The 20,966-nt window shown below is 42.6% G+C and overlaps 2 protein-coding genes across 3 annotated transcripts in view; one reads left to right on the forward strand and one right to left on the reverse strand.

Moving 5' to 3' along the window:
* Positions 1-691: 691 nt before the first annotated feature.
* Positions 692-6,393, forward strand: c6h19orf67 (chromosome 6 C19orf67 homolog). The gene is made up of 7 exons (XM_084930957.1): positions 692-1,128; positions 2,759-2,936; positions 3,009-3,153; positions 3,666-3,766; positions 4,898-5,071; positions 5,176-5,316; positions 5,393-6,393. Exons 1-7 carry the CDS (start codon positions 1,032-1,034, stop codon positions 5,514-5,516), a joined length of 960 nt encoding a protein of 319 aa, XP_084787083.1. The 5' UTR covers positions 692-1,031; the 3' UTR covers positions 5,517-6,393.
* A 79-nt stretch (positions 6,394-6,472) lies between these two features.
* prr36a (proline rich 36a) overlaps positions 6,473-20,966 on the reverse strand; it is a 31,466-nt gene continuing 16,972 nt past the window's right edge. For both annotated transcript variants that reach the window (XM_084930956.1, XM_084930955.1), the window contains exons 4-6: positions 15,230-15,411; positions 12,286-14,913; positions 6,473-10,378 (exon numbers count right to left, since the gene is read on the reverse strand). In XM_084930956.1, coding sequence (XP_084787082.1) covers positions 9,399-10,378; positions 12,286-14,913; positions 15,230-15,411 — 3,790 coding nt within the window. In that variant the 3' untranslated portion in view covers positions 6,473-9,398. The remainder of the gene's footprint in view (positions 10,379-12,285; positions 14,914-15,229; positions 15,412-20,966) is intronic.

Here is a 20,966-nt window from a genome sequence, read left to right on the forward strand (position 1 = left end):
TAGTAGTAGTATTTAGGTTTCAGTTTAGTTTCGTTTCAGTCATTTTCCAGAGCCGCATTGAAAGTTTCACTTTAGTTTTCAACTGTAGAAACTGTTCATTTTCAGTTTGATTTGTATTAGTTTCAGTGTTAGTTTAAGATTTAAGATTTCCCCCAATTTCACAATAACAATAATTCAAATATGTGGCATAAAATCAATAATAATCAGCTATCATTTGCTCCAGCGCATCTGTTTTAGCATATTTGTGCTGCAGGAGAAAAAGAAAAAAAATCGGTTTCTTTCTGCCACAGGGAAAATAATGAATTAAAAAATAAAATAAAAGCTTACTAGAGTTAAACCAAGTCTCAGGGACTTGAGTCAAAATTTTCAGTTATGAATTAAGTATCTCGAAAGTTAATTCGGAATTAGCTGAAATTTCAAGATATCTTGAAATTTCAATTTATTAGGTGGAAATTTTGACTCACAGACCCATTTATGTGTTTTTGTTCTGTTGCTTTTCAGTGTCAAATAAAAAATTAAATTAAAAAAAAACTTAAAAACAAAAAATTTAATTAAAAAAATAAAGAAAAATAAAGAAAACGCACAATTGCAGGCAGTGTAAAATCGTGAAGCTTATAACTTTACGTGATTTATTTATTTTTATTTACTTTTTTGTTGCTAGGCAGGGACCTTTGACCTTGGACAAGAGGCTGACGTGCAAAATAAGGGTAACGGCTAACAGCTAAGCTAGCGAAGTTGTTAATGGTAAAGCCGGCTCCCAGTAAACGTGCTAGTGAGCTGGGGCGATCCCAGCTTAACATATAATAATCCTTTTCGTTAATTCTAATAAAAACAGTAGTTTGCTGCCAAATTTCACTTTCTTTTCGTGTTTGCGTCCCATAGCTAGCTAGATCGCTGTGTTAGCGTGAATTAGCAGGACGTTAGTAAAGAGTTCACTCGTGATGCCTGTGGCAAAGCCAGAAATGCTTCTCTAATGTAGTTTGATTTTCAGCAGCTGTTCAGTTAACGTCCACTTGCCTGCAGCGGGAAGCATGTCGGTCACTGAAGTGTCAGCATCAGGGCAACACCTGGATCTGGATCTACAGGATTCAAACGGCAAGGACCGTCTGCAAATCGGCACATATACAGGTCAGAGGGTAGAAGACACCGTAGTACATGTCAGTGCAAAAGAAAATTGGCTGTTAGGAGGAGGATGAAGAGTGGAAAGGTGGCTGGTCCGGATCACATACCTGTGGAGGTATGAAGATGTTTAAAAGAGAGGGCACCGTTTAACACAGTTTTGGAGAGTTAGAGGAAGAAACGGGGAAGAAGTGGTACTTATTTTCAAGAACAAAGGTGTAAGAGCTGTAGTAACAACAGAGGGATAAAGCCGATGAGACAAGCTGATGAGACATACTATGAAGCTGTGGGAAAGAATCGTTTAAGCTAGTTTAAGGAGACAGGTGACGATCACTGATCGCCAGTATGGTTTAATGATGACAAAGAGCACTACTAGGAATTTGCTGTCGATGCCTTGATAGAGGATTACAAGGCTGGCCAGCAGGACATGTATGACGACAAGTGTGTGGTAGGAATAACAGATGGATTAATGAGAATATGGAGGAGGTGTGCTCTGGAGAGAAGAGGAATGAAAGTCAATAGAAGCGAGACAGAATACATGTGTGTGAATGAGAGTCTGAGGTGTAACAGTGAAGATACAAGAAGGACAGTAAGTAAAGGTAGATGAATTGAAATACCTGGGTTCAACCATCCAATTTAATGGATAGTGCACAAGAAAGGTGAAGCAGACAGTGATTGGAAGGTGGAGTGAGTCGAGATGACTGTTTGGAGAAGCAGAAAGAGTGATAAAGTTGCAATATGGTAGTGAGACCTGCTATGATGTATGGTTTGGAGACGCCAGCATTAGCAAAATGACAGGAGGCAGAGCGGATTTTCATTGGAAGTGAGCAGGAGAGATTAGAAATGAGTGCATTAGCTCAGTTTGAGTAGTTTGGACATAAAGTTAGAGTCAGCTGATCGATACATGAATTTGTAGGAACATCACGGTTACACATTTGTTTTAGTGTAATCGCACCACAAAAGTGATGTAGAGACTGGAACACAGGAGGCTGTATAAAGAGGTGTTTTACCATCATCTGTGCAGCTGTTTTCTATTATGTTTTAATTTATGTGGGTATAGCGCATGTGCACCATTCATTTTATGGTTTAGTAAAATTCTTTTAAATGTTTAGTAATAAATATAAAGTGAAAAATGGTTTTGATCACAGGCGTGCATGGTTTTTCTCCTAAAAAAAATAAAAAGTAGAAAATGAATGAATAATGAATCGGAAAAAACATAATACTAATTCAAGAAAAGAAAACCAATTTTAAAAAACAACATAAAATGTAAATAAACATCTAACAACCCTTTTAATTTACTGTTACTTTTATAATTTAATTTATTTTCTTTCATAAATTCATAAACATTTGAAGCAACAAACCAATCAAAATGAAATCGTTCCAGTCTGATCCAAAACCCTGTAAATTGATGTGGTTTAAACCTACAGGAGAACATCAGCCTCTCCATCATGTAGTCAACAGTATGGAGACGTTTTTGGTAATGGCTTTCTTGTTTGCAGTCAGCATTACTCTAAAAATATCTCTGTCTCCAAAGTTTCTAATTCTTGTATTTCTTTTTCAGAAAATATTAAACCTTAATGAAAGAGCACTGTGAAGCGATCATCATCATGCTGTTCTCTGTGTTTATGCACATGATTAGGTGTTTCAGAGGCGGAGAAGCAACTATCGTTTTTAGCTGACGTTGCTGTGGCGCCATCCTGTGGTAAATATGGGTGCTGCAGCTGCCCAGACTTGAGCCAGGTTGAGAAAAGCATCTGGCTGCAGCTCCAGTTCTTCTTGAGCAAAACAGATTGCGTACTTGACTGCCTCATCCAGGGGTAGGTTCCTGCTTTGTTGCACTCATTTTGGTCATTTCTCTGTATCATGAAGGTTTTTTTGTGTCCTGGCAGGCAGAAGTGTGTAAGCAGGGACACTGTAGTTACTGCTGTGCAGAATTTCCTGTACACCTGTCAGCCTTTCTTTAACCACCTGGAACACCTAACCAGAAGCATCGTGTCCCAAAGCAACCCTCTGCCAGCTGAGAGTTGCACAAGGGTAAATTTTCACAGTTTTATAGCATTTTTTTCCTCATGCATACGAAAAGTTTGGAAAGTTACCATGCTCAGATTGCAAGCTAAAAGGAATTTCAAACACCATAAACATTGCTGAAGTTGTAGGGTTTTTTTTATCCCCCCCACTCTTGATGATAAACACCTTCATTTAGAAAAAACATTTTTTGTTTACTTGTTAATTAAATTGATTTGACAATCTCAAATAAAGGAAATCATGTAGGCAGCAAACACTTTTCGCACCACTGTAGTTGACTTTGATTGGAAGCAACAGGTTCATCTGTTGAGTAGTTCAATTATGTATTTGACAGAAAGCTTATTGCACTTCATATAAGAAATGAATCCTATGTTGTTGTGGTCAGTCGCTTCACAACAGTTTGTGCATCAGCTGTTGGAACAAACTGCCCGAGCGGGAGGTGTATCGGTGCCGTGTGTGTCTACAACTTGAAAATATTGTGGTTTACATTTACTCTAAACTGTGTGTGTGTGTGCGTGCAGCTGTTGGACTTCTCTCAGCAGCTGTGTGACAAGTTGGAGCAGATGCTGCTGAGGTGTTCCAGCTACAATCTTCTCAGTTTGGATGAGAAGGAGCCCCAAAGGTGCACGCTTATGCAAACTAATACTTGCTTTTGTTTACGGTGTGTTTGTACTATGAAACAGGATTTAGGCTTATCGAGCTACAGTTGTGGGTGGAAGTTTACATCCACTCGTTATGGGAATGAATGTCATGCTTTTAAAATTTTGAACCGTTCTTTTTCAAGAATTGGGTGCACAAGTTTGAATTTATTTTGGATTTTCTCTAAAGTCAAAAAATATACATTAACTCACTCAAGCCCTGTAATAAGTGGAGATGGAGATTCTATAATGAACTCTAACTTGGCAAGGCCAAGCCTGACTAACACACATTAACCTTGTGTTAGTGATCATGATTGACTAAAACTGGTAGTTTCTCTTTGCTGCATAAAAAGGATTTGTTGGACAGCACACATTGGATTTAGAACAATGAGAAAGTCCGAGGAACTCTGAAGATCTAAGGAGGAGAATTGTAGATTTACATAAGTCAGGAAGGTCTTCTTTTGGAGCCATTTCTAACTGCAGACCCAAACGGTCACCCTCAGATGGGATCGGTTAGGATGCTCAGGAACCATCCAGGAGCCAGCAAAGCTCAAGCCTGCCATGAACTGGAAACTGCTGGAGCCAATATCCAGCCAGAATTATTCCATGAGCATATTAGCGGGAATGTATGTATAATTAGAGTCAATCCAAAATAAATTCAAACTTGTGCACCCAATTGTTACTGAAGATGTATACTGTGCAATTATTCCACCCTGGAAAAATAACAGTTCAATTATATAATAAAAAAAGCCAAAAATTACCATGACATTCATGCCACTGATGTATTTATTTAAACTTTTGAAACTAACTGTTACGTCATTACAAGTTATCAATATGACTAACTTATGATTCTCCAAATCATCATCCTCCTGTTTCTGCTCATGTCCACATTTTATATCTAGTACCGTTTACCTGTCACACATAAACCTGTAATAATTTTAAACCTCATGTGGTCACATTTCTTCCCTGTCCTACAGATTACTTCACATTTTCTTTGCACCTGCGTGCAGAACCTACCGTTTAGAATCAGCATTTTGCGATTCTTTAATACTCCCATCATTTTCGTCTAAACTTTTCACTCTGAACATCAACGTCTTTTGTGTTTTTGTTCCCAGCGTGTCTCAGTTCTGCATCGGCCAGAGTCAGCTCGGCCACCTGAGGCTGACCGTTTTCCGTTACTGTGTACCCACGCCGTACCTCTCCCAGGTCAACACGGGGCTGTACAAACGCATGCGCTGGAACGTGGAGAAACCCCACAACGATGAAGAGAAAGAGGCAGAAACTGATTAGTGAGTCTGGATGTTGAAGCATCTCCATGTTCCGTTTCCTATTTCTTGCTCACTTTAAGTCATTAAAACTTCTCACCTTTCATGTGTCATTCCTGGGTTTCAAGCTACTTCCTGTGCTATGAGGATTTCAGGCCACACAGAGAGGCTGATGATAGCTGCGGTCATGATGATCTGAAGGGGATCTGGTCCATTGGTCGCTGGGTGCAGGTGGACCCGGATCCCAACTCAGATGATATAAATGACTGGTAGGCTCCTATTTATGAAAACTCTGAGCTGTGTCCCTGATTAGGATTTTCTGACTCATCTGTGTTCATGTTTCAGGATCTTGTGTGAGGTCCCTCTGGCCGACTACCACAGACTCTTGTTTCTGGGTGAGGACGAGCCATCTAGCTGCCAGGCTACAGACTCCCTGATGAAGCTGCTTTTGACTCTGGAGACAGATTAGCAACGAGCATCGTTTTGGTGCCTTATACAAGACCTAAGAAACTGTTCAAGGTTTAAAGCATGTTGAATGCAGCGTGTTGCCGATTCATCTGCATCCAGCTGATGCGAGACGTTTGAACATCTAGTTTCAGTTTGGACGTCAGAGCAAGAATTAAGTATTTGTGTGTTTCCGTGTTGTTTGCAATACGTGACCACGTCACTGGTTGGTCACAGCGACTGCATTCAGGCATGCTACTTTTACGTTCACCGCTTCATTCAGACACTCCTGCAGCAGTGATTGAGAGCTGTGTCCTACCCCACCCAGACGGGCTGAGAGTGGACATGCTTTAACGTTACTGCAAACAATAAAGAGGCTGTTCTCTGCTCATCTGATTAACCCATATCGACATCTAGAGTCTTGTACTACTGTGACTCGGCATAAACAAATCCTACTACATTTACTGCAGTCATATTAGCATCACAGCTGTTGATGGCAATTGACCAGGAGGCACCTTTAGACCTGAAGCTGAGCAGTTCAGATGACATCTGGAAACCAATCCTTAACCTTACAAAGAAAAGGACAGCGTCTTAAACACATCTGTGGGAACTCTGGGAAAGCGGTGCATGTCTGAAGGGGCTGTAAATAGGTCGTGTCTATTAGTGCACATGTCATCACATTCTAAAGTAGACAAAGCCTGTTGCGCACAAACCCTAGAATGTCCAGCTGTTAGAAGGTTCAGTGTCTTTTAGTTTGCATCTGGACATCAGAAGAGAAACAGTTCTACTTTTGTTAGCTGTAAAAAAAACAGAGGCGCCTGAAAACCTGAGGAGGCGAAGTTGTTCAACAATACTGTGAAGTTTGCATGTGTGGTTTCTATGTTGTAAAAGATTTCTGAAGAGTTCGTGTCTGATGTTTTCAACATTCCCACAGTTGTACAATTTGTAACCGCTCATGTTGAGAAAAGGCAAAGTGTTATTAAAAAAAAAACCCCATTTTATTTACATGAAACATTGCATTGTAATAATTACACACAATCACAGATTTGTCTACAGAAATGAACAAAGACGTTACACTTCAGAACAAGCTGCCACGGTCTGGGCCTCGAGCGAGACGGCCCGATTCGGTTCATTTCACCCGGTTCATGAAGACATTAAAGGAGCGCACACACAGGCTTTATTTTCAATAAATTACAAAGCAAATGAGAGACCGACGGACTCTGAGCCTAAGTAAATAACGAAATGTGTTCAGTTTGACCTTGTAACCATTCAGCTCATTAGTTCTGTTGGTTGAACATGAAGAAAGGCAATTTACTTAGAAAGAATAAAATCTACCATTTACACTCAACATCTTTCATTCTCTATTCAATAAAAATCTAAATATAACTCTTAAAACTGCTACTATAACTCTAAAACTCTGAAGTACAAAAGTAAAGTGGAGTATCCCTTCATTACAGTGATCAGTCTTTAATGATATACCCGCAAATACTTGAAAACACACCAAGGACATAAAAAATACTGAGCGCCACGTGTTCCCCGCCTGGAGCTGCAGGAATGCAAACTTTAGAATACGCTCGAACATGTGGCGGACTCTCTGCTGGAGCCAATCGTGGGAAAGGGCAAAAGTACCTAACATCGAGTCTCAGTCTGCGGTTTAATATTCGGGTCCCTGCTTTGAATTCCATTATCAAACACAATTCGGTCTTTATGCCACTGATCCACAGCGGAAAGGCCAAGGCAGCGAGCCAAGAACTGACTCAACAGGATGTGGAGGGGGCGAGGGGGGACGAGTGCCAGATTTATGAGCCCTCCATTTAGATTCACAACTAGAAGCAGAATTAAACACAAACGGACATCAACATATGGCACTTTTAAACATCTCCTCGCACCTCACAGCAGTGGCGGTTAAACCCAGAGCTCAGTGGTTGCGTTGAATCTGCATCTGACAGCTGGCCTTAAAGCATGCAGTCTGTCACTGAAGCAACGCAAGTATGAGAACCTAAGGAAGACTATTTAAATATAACGTTGGGCTACAGATCCTGCAAAAGCATTTAAACACTAACCAGTTCTGTCCATTCTAAACAATGATAATAATGATAAGAATACAAGCTTACTAAAACCTGATTCCAGTGTTTCAAAAGGGTTGCACAGACCACAGGTTGTACTGACCTTTGGTGAGGAACTGCGATCTGAGCAGCTCAGACTGACATCATTTCCTTCATCTTTTCCTAATCTAACGATTTCTTTGACCTCAATCTGGAATAACTTACATTAAAATAGGACAACAGGGACGTCTAGGCCTCAAGAATAACTAGATTTGAACGGGTAAAAATTTAAAACACTATAAGAAATTGAATTAAGTGCAATCTGAGTGTGTCCCCACTTTTACCTAAAGTGATGATGATGCATGTAAACACAAACAAATTAACAGGTATGGCTTTGATTTAAAAAAAACAAAACAAAAACACCCACACAACAAAAATCGCGGGTTCAAGTGAGGAACAGTTTGCCTTACCGGGATCAGCAGTTGCTGTTTGGCACTGTGTGCGCGTGAGTACAGAGATTCAGCAACAGTGTCCAGTTCCACCCTGTCAGTCAATAGATGTGGTGCATGATGGGAGTCTGTTAGTGATCGTATGGTTTCAGGTGTGTGATGTTCTAGTGTGTAAAGTTGGTGTTTAGAGTTGTGCGAGAGGTAAGTGAGGTGCTGAGTTTCAGCGTGCGGCGTCAGGTTGTGCTCATCTGCTTGAGTTTCATCGGCAGAGATGAAGCTCGGGTTCTTCGCCTGCAGAGTGAGAGGCTTTCAGCGGAGGCTCTCAGGCGGTGTCACAGCTCACGTCCTGTTCTTCAGTCTTGCCTGATTTTACATGCACGCTAAAGCAGACCTAAAAATCGGGTTTGAATATCACTGAAGCAAGCCTGACTGATTTAGAATTTTAAGACTAATGTTTGGCAATTCAAAAATTTGACATTGGTTGATTTGTTTGTTTTCTTTAAAATTGTCAATGCTGTCCTTTCAGCTCGGGTTCTAATCTGATCCCTTTTCTCATTCAGAATAGTAAAAATAAACGAGCATAGAAATACAACCAAACATACGGCAACTGACGCTATGGATACATTTCTCTTTATAGTGTTGGCAATGAACATTTTTCCTACTTGCAGAGAAGAATTTTAAATATTTACCTAAAGACGTTTTACCTTTTCAGTCCATTTAGTTTAATTTACCATCTTGAATACTGCCTGAGAGTCTTACTCCATTGACTTTTTTGCATTAATTAACAGCAATGTGTTTGGAGAACCAGCCAATAATTCAACTGTAGCACCACCAAACATTGGTAACAGTTTTGTTTGTGCTTGTTTTCACAGTACAGGAAGAAAAACCATCATCTCTGAAATTAACTCGGGGCAGTGGTTCCAAACTTTTTTGGACTTACAATCTCTTAAAAATAACATTGGTCACTTTTTGCCACAGCTCTGAATTTTAGCTGCTTTCAAAGCCCCCAGTAAGTAGACCTACTCAGTAGTTTGGAAGAAAAACAAGATTCAAAGAAAGTCTAAAAAATAAAGAGTGCGTGGAACAAAGTCATTCACCACCCTGGTTGGGAACCACTGATCTACAGCACCAAATGATCATGGGTCTGGGCAGAGTAATACAATTTGCCTTTGTGATCCCTTCATGTACTCTGAAAATTGTAAGTGACTTTAGAAGTGTGATCTCATTTATGTTCCTTATCAGATTATGTAATATTGATGATGCCCAGCCCAAAATGTTTACCTCAATCCATACGGCTCTTCTCCAGGAGTGAATATCGGGAGTTTATACAGTAGACTGTTCGTCACCCTGTGGTGTGTGCATAAACTGGCAGGACTTGTGTCACGTTCCCTGTATGAATGTGTAACTGGTCCTTCAGTGGTGAGTCTCCAGCTCTACCACCGTCCACTCCCCCTGTGGCGAACTGCCCGTGGCCTCGGGGGAGAAACTACTCACGGAGGTGACCGTGGCAGAGGGAGGAGCGAGTGAAGGCAGCAGACTGGGCCACATGCTGCTCTCCAGAGGGCTTAGTGTGCCTCCTGCGCCTCCTGGCAACAACAGCAGCGAGGAGCAACTATCTCCATTCAGTAGCAGGGTCTGATTAATCAGCTGTTGGACTATGTCCACTTTCTTCCCCCAGTCCAGATCCAAGGGTGGAGGCCGCTCTGGAGACTGGGAAGGGGAGGAACTTTCTCCATCCTGGGAAGGATGGAGAACGTCCTTTTGCTTAGGTTCCTTGTGTTTAGTGGGTTTTAGCTCGTTTATTTCTTCCTCACCATCCACTTCCTCTTCATCACTGTTCTCCAGGGCTTCGTAGATGGTGCAGAGGGCAGAGGAGGGGGACAGCAACACCGTCTGACCTTTGTTAGACTGCTGTAGCTCCTGCTGCCATTGCATAATTTGCTGCCTTTGCTTCAGCTCCTCTTGTTGCTGCTGCAGCTGCATCTCCAGGTCTCTCCTCTGTCTAAGCTCCTCCTCCTCTTTCTTGGCTGCCTCTGCTTGCTCCTTTATCCGCCTTTCCTCCTCCTCTTTATTGCGCTTTATTTCTTCTTCAGCTTCCTCTTTCTTCCTTCTCTGCTCCTCTTCCTGCCTCCTCTTCCTCTCCTGCTCCGCCTCCTCAAGTGGTTTGCTCTGTTGTTCCCTACGTTGTTCCAGCTCCTGCAGCTGTCTCTGATGTTGCTCCAGCCTGCGGAGCTGAGGGCTCAGCGCCTGCTGCTCGAGGCTCCTGGGAGGGAGGTCGGCACAGGTCAGCCTCGGTGGGGTAACGCCGGCGCCGTGAGGTTTGATAATGTCATAGTAGGCTCTGGTGTATGCTGCGTGATCGCGGCGGTGAGGGTGCGGTAGTGCAGTGAAGCCTGTGAGAGAGGAAGTGGGAAGGAAGATTCAAGTAGCATGACATACAACAGAAGGTAACAGGCAGCAGGACAGTGACAGCGGTGCAGTGTGAGTACAAGCAGAAAGGGTGTAGAGGGAAAGGGCAGCCTTTAAAGGCTCGTACTAGATAAAGAAATGGTGAAAGCTCTGTAAAGCCAAGGCCAAACGTTTGCCGGTAGCCTACAGCACCAAAGTGACCAGCAGTTATCTGTAATTTTGCAAGTGACAGTGGCATTGTCAGAGGGGTTTAAATAATTAAAACAATAATGAGAAGAAAAAAAAAAAAAAAAAAAAAAAAATCTCAACACACCAAAACAAAACAAAACAAAATTGTTTCCTAAGGTGAGGTGACTCAGGGCAGTGACTGGGCCGAGGGTGGGAAATTTGTGCAGAGAGCAAAAGGTTTTCGTTTCGTGTTTTTCTTTTTTTTTTTTTTCTTTTTTTTAAATATGCAAAAAAAGCAGCCAAACTTCCTGTATATGCAATCACTATCAAATACAGTGAGACATGAACAACCAAAGAAAAGCTTACTGCAAGCTCTTGACAGTCATCACCCATGAACAGAGTTTATAGTTAGACAACCAGTGATGCATGCAAAAGCTCTCCATGCATTTTCAGACATCCAGCATCACAAGAGAAACCAAAAATCATAGCTTGGCTTTAGAAGAACTCAAATGGAAAAATAAAAAAAGGTAGATATTGTTCTAGAGCCAAGCTATCGAGCTGTCCCCAAACACACCAATCCAAAGTAATGAGATGAAATCAACCCAGTGTGCAACACTGACATGCATAAGCTCTGTTAACATTAACACAGTGCAGCGAGAATGCTTAAAAGGGTAGTAGAAAAGAGCTGAAATAGCAACACACCCTCAGTGAACTGGAGGGAAATTGCAGTAGTAGAAGAAGAATGAGCAGAGCTGGTTCCATCGATGCCCGACGATGAGGCTTCAAACTTCTTGGCTGCTTGAGATGTGTTCGAGGGTCTGATTTAGCGAATGATCAGTTCACTCATTCAGCTTGTGATATTTAGACCATTTGATGAGTCTCACTGTTTACCAAGTCCGATTTTCAAGATAAAAGTATAACTCAAGTATGTTTCTCTGCAAGTGTATGACAGTTATTAAAAGGAGATAAGTTTAATAGCAGTAATGTGAGGACTTATTATAGATACAAATCCATATATCATCAATGAAAAGCATTTACACGCCGTTCCCAAATGCCCACTTCAATAAAACTGTAGAGTAGGAGGATAAATCACAGTAAAAATCTAATCTTTATTTAAAGTTTTAAGGTTCATTACTCCAAAAAGATGGATGAACAAAAGAAAAAGGACAGGGTACAATTTAAAGTGCAAGAAGATTAAGCCTGTGTAATGTAGGAGAGCAAACTCAAACATGAACATACAATCAGAATCTCATGATTAGCCATTAGCTTCTTAGTTCAGTAAAATGCAACAGGATAAATACACATGGAAACATCATTCCACATTTCTTTTGTTATGTTTCCCTCGTTAAGAGCTGTAAACAGACAAGTCACATCCATGCCAGTTCAGGGCAGCCACAAAATTCTATGTTGAACAGAAACCAAAACCCAGGCACGCTCACACATTACATGTAAATAGACATAGCTATTGCACATACAGGAATTGAAGCCATATGCTCTAAATGGAAATTTAATATCAGGTTGAAGTGCCATGGCTGTCCTGTTTTTGCTCTCCGTTTCTTTTTTCCTTTTTTTGGGAGTTTAACTTTGATTACATCCACACCCAAAGATTGCAGATCAAACAACAAGAAATCTAACTGATATTAAGGGGAGACTGGTCTACAGGGCCAAAAGGAGGACAGGGTCATGATTTGGGCTGTTAGGGAGATGATGAACTATACGTTACCTGCAAAAGAGTCCTCAGTTTTATCACACACAGCAGAATAGTATGGAGGCTGGGCATCATCCAGGTTTTCCTCTGGTTGCTGTAAACGGTGAGTGGATGAACGATCTGGCGCTTCATCTGACCCCAGCGCTTCCTCTCTGACATGCTGAGCCGACTCTCCTTCCTGCTTCCCACACTCTATGTACTGCTGCTCTGCGAGACACGGCTGTGGGATCAAACAGGACTCCTTGGCTTCCTCGGGCAGCTCCTCCAAGGAGAAAATACCAGGGCTTTTGATACAGTTCTCCCCTGTGGACTGAGCGTTGGAGTTTGAAGTTGTGGTGATTGTGTCAAAGCCATAGGATGCCAGTGAAGTAGCCGAGGGTGGAGTGGTGTCTTCCCCTGCACGGCCCTCTGTCTCCGTCTCAGCCTCCTCTCCCTCTTCCACAGTGGACAGGCAGCGCTGGGCTGAAGGCTGGCTGTCAAAGGTTATGTTGGAGACTAGTGGCGTCTCCAAGGAATCATCCAGCTGAGCTTCTCCTTCCGTGTCACTGGCCTCATCTTCTGTTACTGAGGATGAGGACGGGTTGGAGGTTGGGGCAGTTGCAGGGCCTCCCAAAACTTCATCAGCAGGGAGGGTCTCTGGCTCAGTTTCCTCCTCATCTCCTCCCTCCAGATCAGGCTGTGGAGAAAGCACTGGGGTTTGTGAACTTTGTGGCTGGAGCTTTACGTCTCGGTTATAGTCCCCCAGTTCCTCAGGTGTGCTGGTCTCACTGCTAACGGTGCTTGACAGAGACATTCCAGGTGCAGAGAGGGGGGGTGGGTGCGCAGTCTGCATTGGAGCTGTATTGGTCTGATCAAGGTACATTTGGCCCTCTAGATTTTGTGGCTCCTCTTTGATAGACAAATGATGGGGAACTTCTAAGCTTCCATGAACAAAAGGGGCAGATCCCATTTCCAGCCAGGCATGAGCTGAGGTCTGAGTTGGGGTCTCAGAATCTGCTCGCAAAGGGTCTGCTAAAGGGCTTGCTGCAGCTGCTCCCACCAGCTCAGGCTCAAGAACCCGCTGTTGCTGTTGAGGTTGATGTTCTGCCCAGGGATCTCCAAAAGGGTTTAGCTGGTCCCACTGAGCAGCTGGTGCAGCAGGCAGCAGAGGCGGCGGAGGTGGTGGTTGGGCCACCCTGTTCAAGTTGTCCAGCCTTTCATCCTCAGCAAAGTCATCCTCATCTGCATTCCCGTAGCTTTCTAACCCACTTTCAGTCACCCCCTCACTCGCCATCTCCACATCATCGTCTTCCTCCTCTTCTACATCATTGTCATGCCTGGGTCTTGGCGGTTCATCTGCCCGCTCGGAGCCTACATCCATGTCAATCACCCGATCATTCTCGTCCTCATCGTCATCTTCGTCTTCATCAAAATCATTAACTGGTATGTCAGGAACCTTCTCAAAGTCAGGAGAACCTGCTGAGGCTCCTTCCATGTCAATGGCACCTTTGAGACTACCATCTCCCAGATCATCAGTGCTTTCTGTGCCCTCCAGGACACCAGGGGCGCTCAGTTCAGATGCACCCTGCTGACTGCCGCTCACCTCCTCAGAGTCCAGCTCAGAGAGCAAGGCACCACCGGCTCTCCAAGCAGACCCCCCGACTAGTCCAGCTGACCCAGGACGGGACTCCTCTGTGGGCTGTGTGGTTCCACTCATTTCAGACACAGAAACCAGCTGGCTTCCCTCCCTCTCCTCTTCATCTTCTTCCTCATTTAGATTGGCCGGAGGGACTATCTGAGGGACAGCATTTGCCGCTGCTGGAAGGAATGCAGATGCAGAGGAGGCCTGGTCTGTTAACAAGTCAACATTCGCTTCTGACAAGTCTGGAGTTGAGGCCTCAGGTGATAATGAAGGCATGACTGAGGAAGGGGTTGGCTCCTGTGCTGTTGTTGTTGTTGTTGTTAAGGGAGCACTGCCTTCAACTTCTTTTCTGAGCAGAGACTTCTCTGGTAAGGTTGTCTCAGAACACGGTGGAGGAGAGTGAGCCACTTCTTGGCTTTGAGGGGCCTCTTGAGGTGCCATCTCTGCAGTGGTCTCCTGAGGCAAAGCTGGGGCAGGCACCTCCTCTGGTGCAGCAAAGGATGACTCTTGTGGTAAGGCTGCTTTGGCCTCTGCTTGCGTTTCAGTTAGCACAGCTGCTGCTGCAGTACCAGCTGCAACTGCAGCTGCAGTAGCGGCTACTGCAGCAGCTGCGTTACTCTCTGACGCTTCAGCAGATGTGGTAGTGTTTGAAACATCTTTCTTCTTTGTGGCAGAGAATGGTGGGACAGTCTGAGTGGGTTTGGGTCCACGTTTTGTTTTAGAGGGCGTGCCGTTTGCCGCTTTGTTGGCTGGAGAGGAAGGTGGCGTTTGGCCAAAGGGTGGTCTGCTAGTGGCAGGTAATCGTTGAGAAGCGATGGGTTTCTTTGTGAGGGCATGTTTTGCAGGCTGTGTTGGTTTGAACTGTGATGCCTTTGAGTCCACTGGCTTCGTCGTGGATGATTTAGATGTAGTGCTCACCTTTACGGTGGCCACAGGTTTAAAGGGTTCGGGTTTTTTGGTAGTAGCAGCTGCAGCTGTTGTGGGTTTCTTGGCTGCTGTAGTAAGTGGTGGTCGAGTGACATCTGGTGAGAAGATAAATAAAAATTAATAAAACATAAATTCATACACTCCTACTGGTTGATCATCATGCAGCTGTAGCTGATGTATGAGTAGTCAAATGCAGGTAGCTGACTATTTTAATTTGAGTACAAAGTGCTAAAGTAGAAACAAATACAAGGCATTTCTATTCCAAAGATTCACACAAACTTTTTTTTTTTCACTAATATCTAAAAACATATGCTGAGACTTACTACAGATATTAAATCTGACCATTATCTATGTCTCCGATATACAGACTCAAATTGGACTTTGCTTCAGAAGAGTGTCTCGTCTTCTCACCTTTCTTAGCAGCAGCTGCTGCTGGTGGTTTAGGCTGTGCTGATGTGGTCCTGCCAGTAGATGGGGCTGTATTAACTCTGGAAACAGTTTTGGCAGTTGGAGCGGTGGAGAGCTTGGTTGTAGCTGCAGGAGGCCTGGATGTGGCGGACGTAGGTCTAGAAGTTGAGAGACCTGGAGAAGGCCTGCAGGCAGAGAAAAACAATGAAGGGTGAAAAAAAAAACAAAAAACAAAAAAAAACAAAAAAAACCCTAAACACACAGCTTTATTGTGTGGTTCATTCATTTTGTTAACAAAAGTCCAAGCATGAAATCAAAGACTCCACCTCTGTATGCATTTACGAGCATAAATAAATGATCAACTACACATAAGCCACAAAGGTAATTTCAACAATGGGAATCCATTAACAGCACCTTTCATCTACAGCCATGTAATAACGCCTTCTTCACCCCCCCCCCCCAAAAAAAACAAACAAAAAAAAACAAAAAACCCAACCAACTGAAGATTAAAGCACAGTGAAAAGAGAAATGGGAACTAATAGCCATAAAAGGCCAAAAGAACATTTTACAGTCTCTTCTTCACCAAGGTCCTGATTTGCTACTCAGTCTGGAGTTCTCATGAGACACTGCAGTGATCTACTAAGTCACACCAACTGCAACTACAAAAACGCAATCTACTATTGCCACACACCTCACCTTTTACTGCTTCCCTAGTAAGTCCTTCACAGTATATCTGCCTCAGCACGTCGTTTACACTATGCCTACAACAGAGTCTCGTTATATTACATTATAGACACTTTCATACATGAGCTTCTGACAGCTTCAAGTCTCAATTATTTCCAGTTTTTCTTCCTCACATGTGACACGCAGCAGGAAATATTTTGCTTCAGATGAATACGCACTACTGGAAATACTAATGAGAAAGGACGTTCTGTGGACAGTGTGGAGAAAGAAGTACATGCCGCCTATTCAGTAGCTATGAATGCACCAGACTATAAGCAGGAGCACACTGAAGCAATCAACAGCCTTTGTGCATCAGACATTAGGCAGTCTTTAGCCTGCAAGCTCCAAGACAAAGACTGTAAAAGATTCCAGGTTTGAACAGTGAACCCAGTGCATAAATGCTTTAAACATGCTTAATTTTAGTAGGCGGCGAAGGTAATTTCGCTGACTAATAATTTGTCATAGGTGTTGTCAATTTTATTTATATTTTTTATTTTTAATTAAATGGAGTCGACCACCTGGGCTGTCGTACACTACTTCTTTAACTGACCTACAAGTAAAGAGAGTTGGTTAAATGAACAAGTTGCAGCTGCAGGCAGGTCCAGCACTCACTGAACAAACATTGAACAAACGATGCAAAATCTCAGCCTGTAAAAAATTCACATGCAAACCATTTTTCTAACAAAGACAGACTAGTTTTTCCTTCAGGAACTACGAGGACTCTTCACAAGCACAAAAATCTTCCTTGCATCTTCCTCTTTTTGACCTGGCCTGCTGATTTGGTAGCTGATACACACATGAACAGGAGAATGCGCAATAATGTTGATGCCTTTCAGTTGGGTTGCATGCTTCTCCCACATTACAATAACCATTACAATGGCCATCTGTTTTCCTAGAGATCAGACAGCCACTGTACAGACATAGCTAAGGGATGTTGTAATTGGCTGCTATCAGACAGATGATTTGGATCGTAATGTAAAGGGCAGCCCAAACACAGCAAATTGTGCCATACATTGAGATAATATCAGCCCAGACTTAAGTTTGGGTACTGATAAAAAGCAGGAAAAAAACAAAAAAAACAAAACAAAAAACACCACTAGGAAAAAATTACTGAAGCCGTTTCCTATCCAATACTGCATGCAAGAAAAATATAACCTGACAGCACCACCCAATTATAAGAGGAATCAAGGTGGACAAAATTGAGTTAATGACTTTATCTACAGGGGGAGCAAGTGAGAGAGAAAAGACAGTAAAGTGATGGGCATAGAGAGTAGCAGGAGTTCACAGACATAACCTCAAACAACCCTGCTCTGCCTTCCACTGTTTTATAGCAAGTCACAACTCATCAATTTTGATCCAGAGAACCAGCGCAAAGAGGAAAAGACAGTCCCCATTAATGCCTTCACACATGGTCTATGGGTGGTGGCTGGTGGTTCTGCTGTTGATGTAATAGTACAGATTACATTTCCTGCCAACAGAGGCCTGAAATCAATACAAACCACAGTCCAAAGAGATGAGAGGCTCTGAACAGCCATCCATGTGATGTTAATGTCCTAACATGAGGTCATCAGAAAGCCAAAGGTCGACAAAGGAGGGGAGTCACTGATAACTAATGGGCTTTCCGTGCCATGCAGTCATATTAATATTTAGAGCAGATGCCGTAATACGCCCATGCCATTAATGCACTGAGCATCTGCAACATCTGTTTTGCCAAAACTGGAAGTGTAAACATGAGCTTGAGGGGCTTTTGGAAGCCACACCTACTCCATCTACAACCCCCTTTCCTACATCTAGTAAGTCAGTGTTGTTTTTTGTTGCACTTTGCTTTATTGAATTTGACACATTTATATAATACACCAGAATATTCAACAAAATAAAAAGTATACCCATTATACTTTAATCAAATCAGTTTATCCTTAAAAAAAAGACATTTTTATTTTTACTGATCTACTGGACACATTGTAGTTTAATTATACAATCTTTTGTCTTTGCCCCCCCCACACTCCCTTTCCACTCACATCACTTCAAATGGTGTAGAGTGAGATGGATAGCTCCTGCAGTACCTTGTTTGGTTTGTAGCCTGTCCAAAACTAGCCGATTTACTCCTTCCACAGAGGCACACACATTCCTAAGGCTTGTGTGGGCTTTGTTATCTCCTTGACAATAAAGAGTCAAGGCATGAATCAACTCAGTGCAGAGTGTGGAGCCTAGCGGTAGCTGTGCAGCCAGTTTTTGGCTCCAATGGTCTAGGCACCCACTGTCAGTGTGACAGATGCCATGGGTCTTTCCTGTTGGAGTAATCCTGCTCCCTGCCAACACTGTTGGTGAGAAATGACTGTTTCATCCCTAAAGGGATAATGCAAAAAAAATTGAATGCATTTTCGATTGCAATTTTGCTTTTAGCATCCCAAGTCTACAGATCCAAGAGAACTGCCCACCAGCAATTCTGTTCATTTCCCATGGTGACCCTTTGAATATTAGTCATCTTATAGACTGTTCAGCAACATGACATTGGCTGCAAGAGGGGGTGGGGTGGACAAGAACGGATTGCTCAGTCAGTGCAAGGACACCACAACCCATCATCGGAGGAGAGTGGACCAAAGCAAATGTCAGATCTGACAACATTTGGCTTCTACTCTAGTTATTAATCTTAATCTGCTTCAGAGGACTGGAGGATGTCTCTGTCCCAGTGATGTTGTGTCTGTTACATGGTGTAGCTAAGAAACCCTGAAATAAATAAAACATTCCTGACTTCACTGTTCATGAGTGTTCACAGACCCAGCACTGCTGATCAATCAGATTTTATTCCCACTGTTCCCAGGCACCGATTCCATTTTTTAAAAGCTCATGAGTCTAACACAATCATCAAATCCTATGTACCCTTCATTCACTTTCTCCATTGGTAAAATTATTTTTTAAATGATTTATTACTTTAAGTCACTTCTCCTGTTGGGAGAGAAAGAGGTTCGTCTCAGGCAGTGTGTGCTGCTACTCAAGTCCACATGAAATATTTACATGTACGAAATTGTCAATATGGCTTCCTCCTGCAGGATAGTTTGGCTAACAATAACTACTGTTTTCACAGCAATATAATAATACAGTACACAAAGCAGAGCTGAAATTACAAGCAACAGGAGATCCCTTTTGTGCAGGTCTTCCCCCACCACCATTAAAGCCTGTTGTATGCATTTCTATGAAAGATTGGAGCAATAAAGAAGAATACTGCTGAATAGTGTGAACCAGAAATCATCTTTAAAGAAAAAAATAAAAATGATACAAATTTGGGGAAAATGCTTTATACATTATTAAATAGTAGGACGATTTCTAAACGCAGTCAGTTTCTCAGTCAGGAGCCATTTAAAGTTTAAACAATCATAATACTGTACGGTCACAGGGTAAACTGATTTCAGTGAATTTAAGTAACTATTATTCTGACCAGAACCGGCAGCAGGAACTCATGTGCCGCCACACAAAATATGGACTACAGTTTACATGCAGAGCTTATGAAAAACAAATTTGTGTCTGTTCTCAAAGAAATTTGTGTCTGGGTGAAGAATTCACTTGAAAGGAGGCTGATTATTGCTCACACATACTCTTCGTGCATGCATGTGTAGAATCCAGTTGTGTGGATAACACTGCATCTAGGGCTGGGCGAAATAGAGTTTTTTTTTTAAAAATATCGATATATTTTCATACCAGATATAAGATGTGACAATATCGTTTATATCGATATAGTATAAGTTATGTCATAATTATACTTGTGGAGCCGCTCTTTCGTACACTTGTCTCTATGCAACGTTACTCGGCCTCGCCTCGCCTCTCCTTCACTGAACATAACTCTCTCTCCCCCATCGCTTCACCTGCAGGCAACGACAAGATGGACACGGCAAATCTACGAGTTACCGCGGATCGCCCCGTGCGTGGGGCTGGACGGCGTCAACGTGTTAGCGAGCTAACCGCGCTAACGACATGCATGGCCTAAAATCCTTTCATTTTCTCAAAAATCGACAGCGCGCCTTATGTATGAATTCTGGTTGTGCTTACTGACCGCGAACCGATTTTATGTGGTACACGGCGCTCAGCAATCTGTCAAATGTTTTAGTACGACTTTGGTAAGCTACGGAGCTGCACCGCTTGATGGATTGTCGGAGCATTATGGCTACCGTAGTCCGGAGCCTCGCAGAGTGATACCTACTGTGCTTCAACGTAATATTACCGTACTGTGTGTGTATAAGGACCATAAATGGCACCTGTTAAGAGACATGGTTACGAAGCGGATTTCAAACTCCAGGCTGTCAGTCACGCAGTAGAAGTTGGAAACAGAGCAGCTGTGAAATCTGTCTATGTTATTATGCTCAGCGTCTGTCAGTTTACATTTTGACTGCACAATTGTGAGCTTTTTGTTATGCACAAAAACAACAGTTTTCTTTTATTTATGGAGCATTATTATTTAATAAATGCTGATAATTTATTTTTCAGTAATTTCTTCATGTACATCTACGCTGTATGTTAATAAAAGTGCCTGTGTGACATCTGGGACACAGCTTTGACTAAGAACTCTTTTTGTTCTTACTTTATGGCTTAAAAAAAATAAATAAAATATCGAGATATATATCGTATATCGCCATCCAGCTAAAAAATATCGAGATATGAATTTTGGGTCATATCGCCCAGCCCTAACTGCATCCTATTAATGTATAAATTAATGTATAACACAAAAATATAAACCTAAAAAGTTGTCATAATGCCCAGCCCTATTCAAGGCTTACGACTAATGCACGTCATGTCTCGCTGATGTTTGTGCCTGACTCTAACAGAGGGCTAGCACAAACACCAAGGGAAATGCACACCACCACTAATGTCCCTACACATTGGATTTGACACGCTACTGACTTTACCGTGTCACCCCCTCTCCCCTCCAAAAAAAAAAAAAAAAAAAAAAAAAAAAAAAGCCACCTGCTGCCGTTCTCCTGAAAGCAGAGTGCCTGATGCCAAGTCCCAGGAAACCAGCCAGGAA

Source organism: Perissodus microlepis, chromosome 6 (assembly GCF_051167445.1).
Source record: "Perissodus microlepis isolate ML-2025 ecotype Zambia chromosome 6, ASM5116744v1, whole genome shotgun sequence".
Classification (NCBI taxonomy): domain Eukaryota; kingdom Metazoa; phylum Chordata; class Actinopteri; order Cichliformes; family Cichlidae; genus Perissodus; species Perissodus microlepis.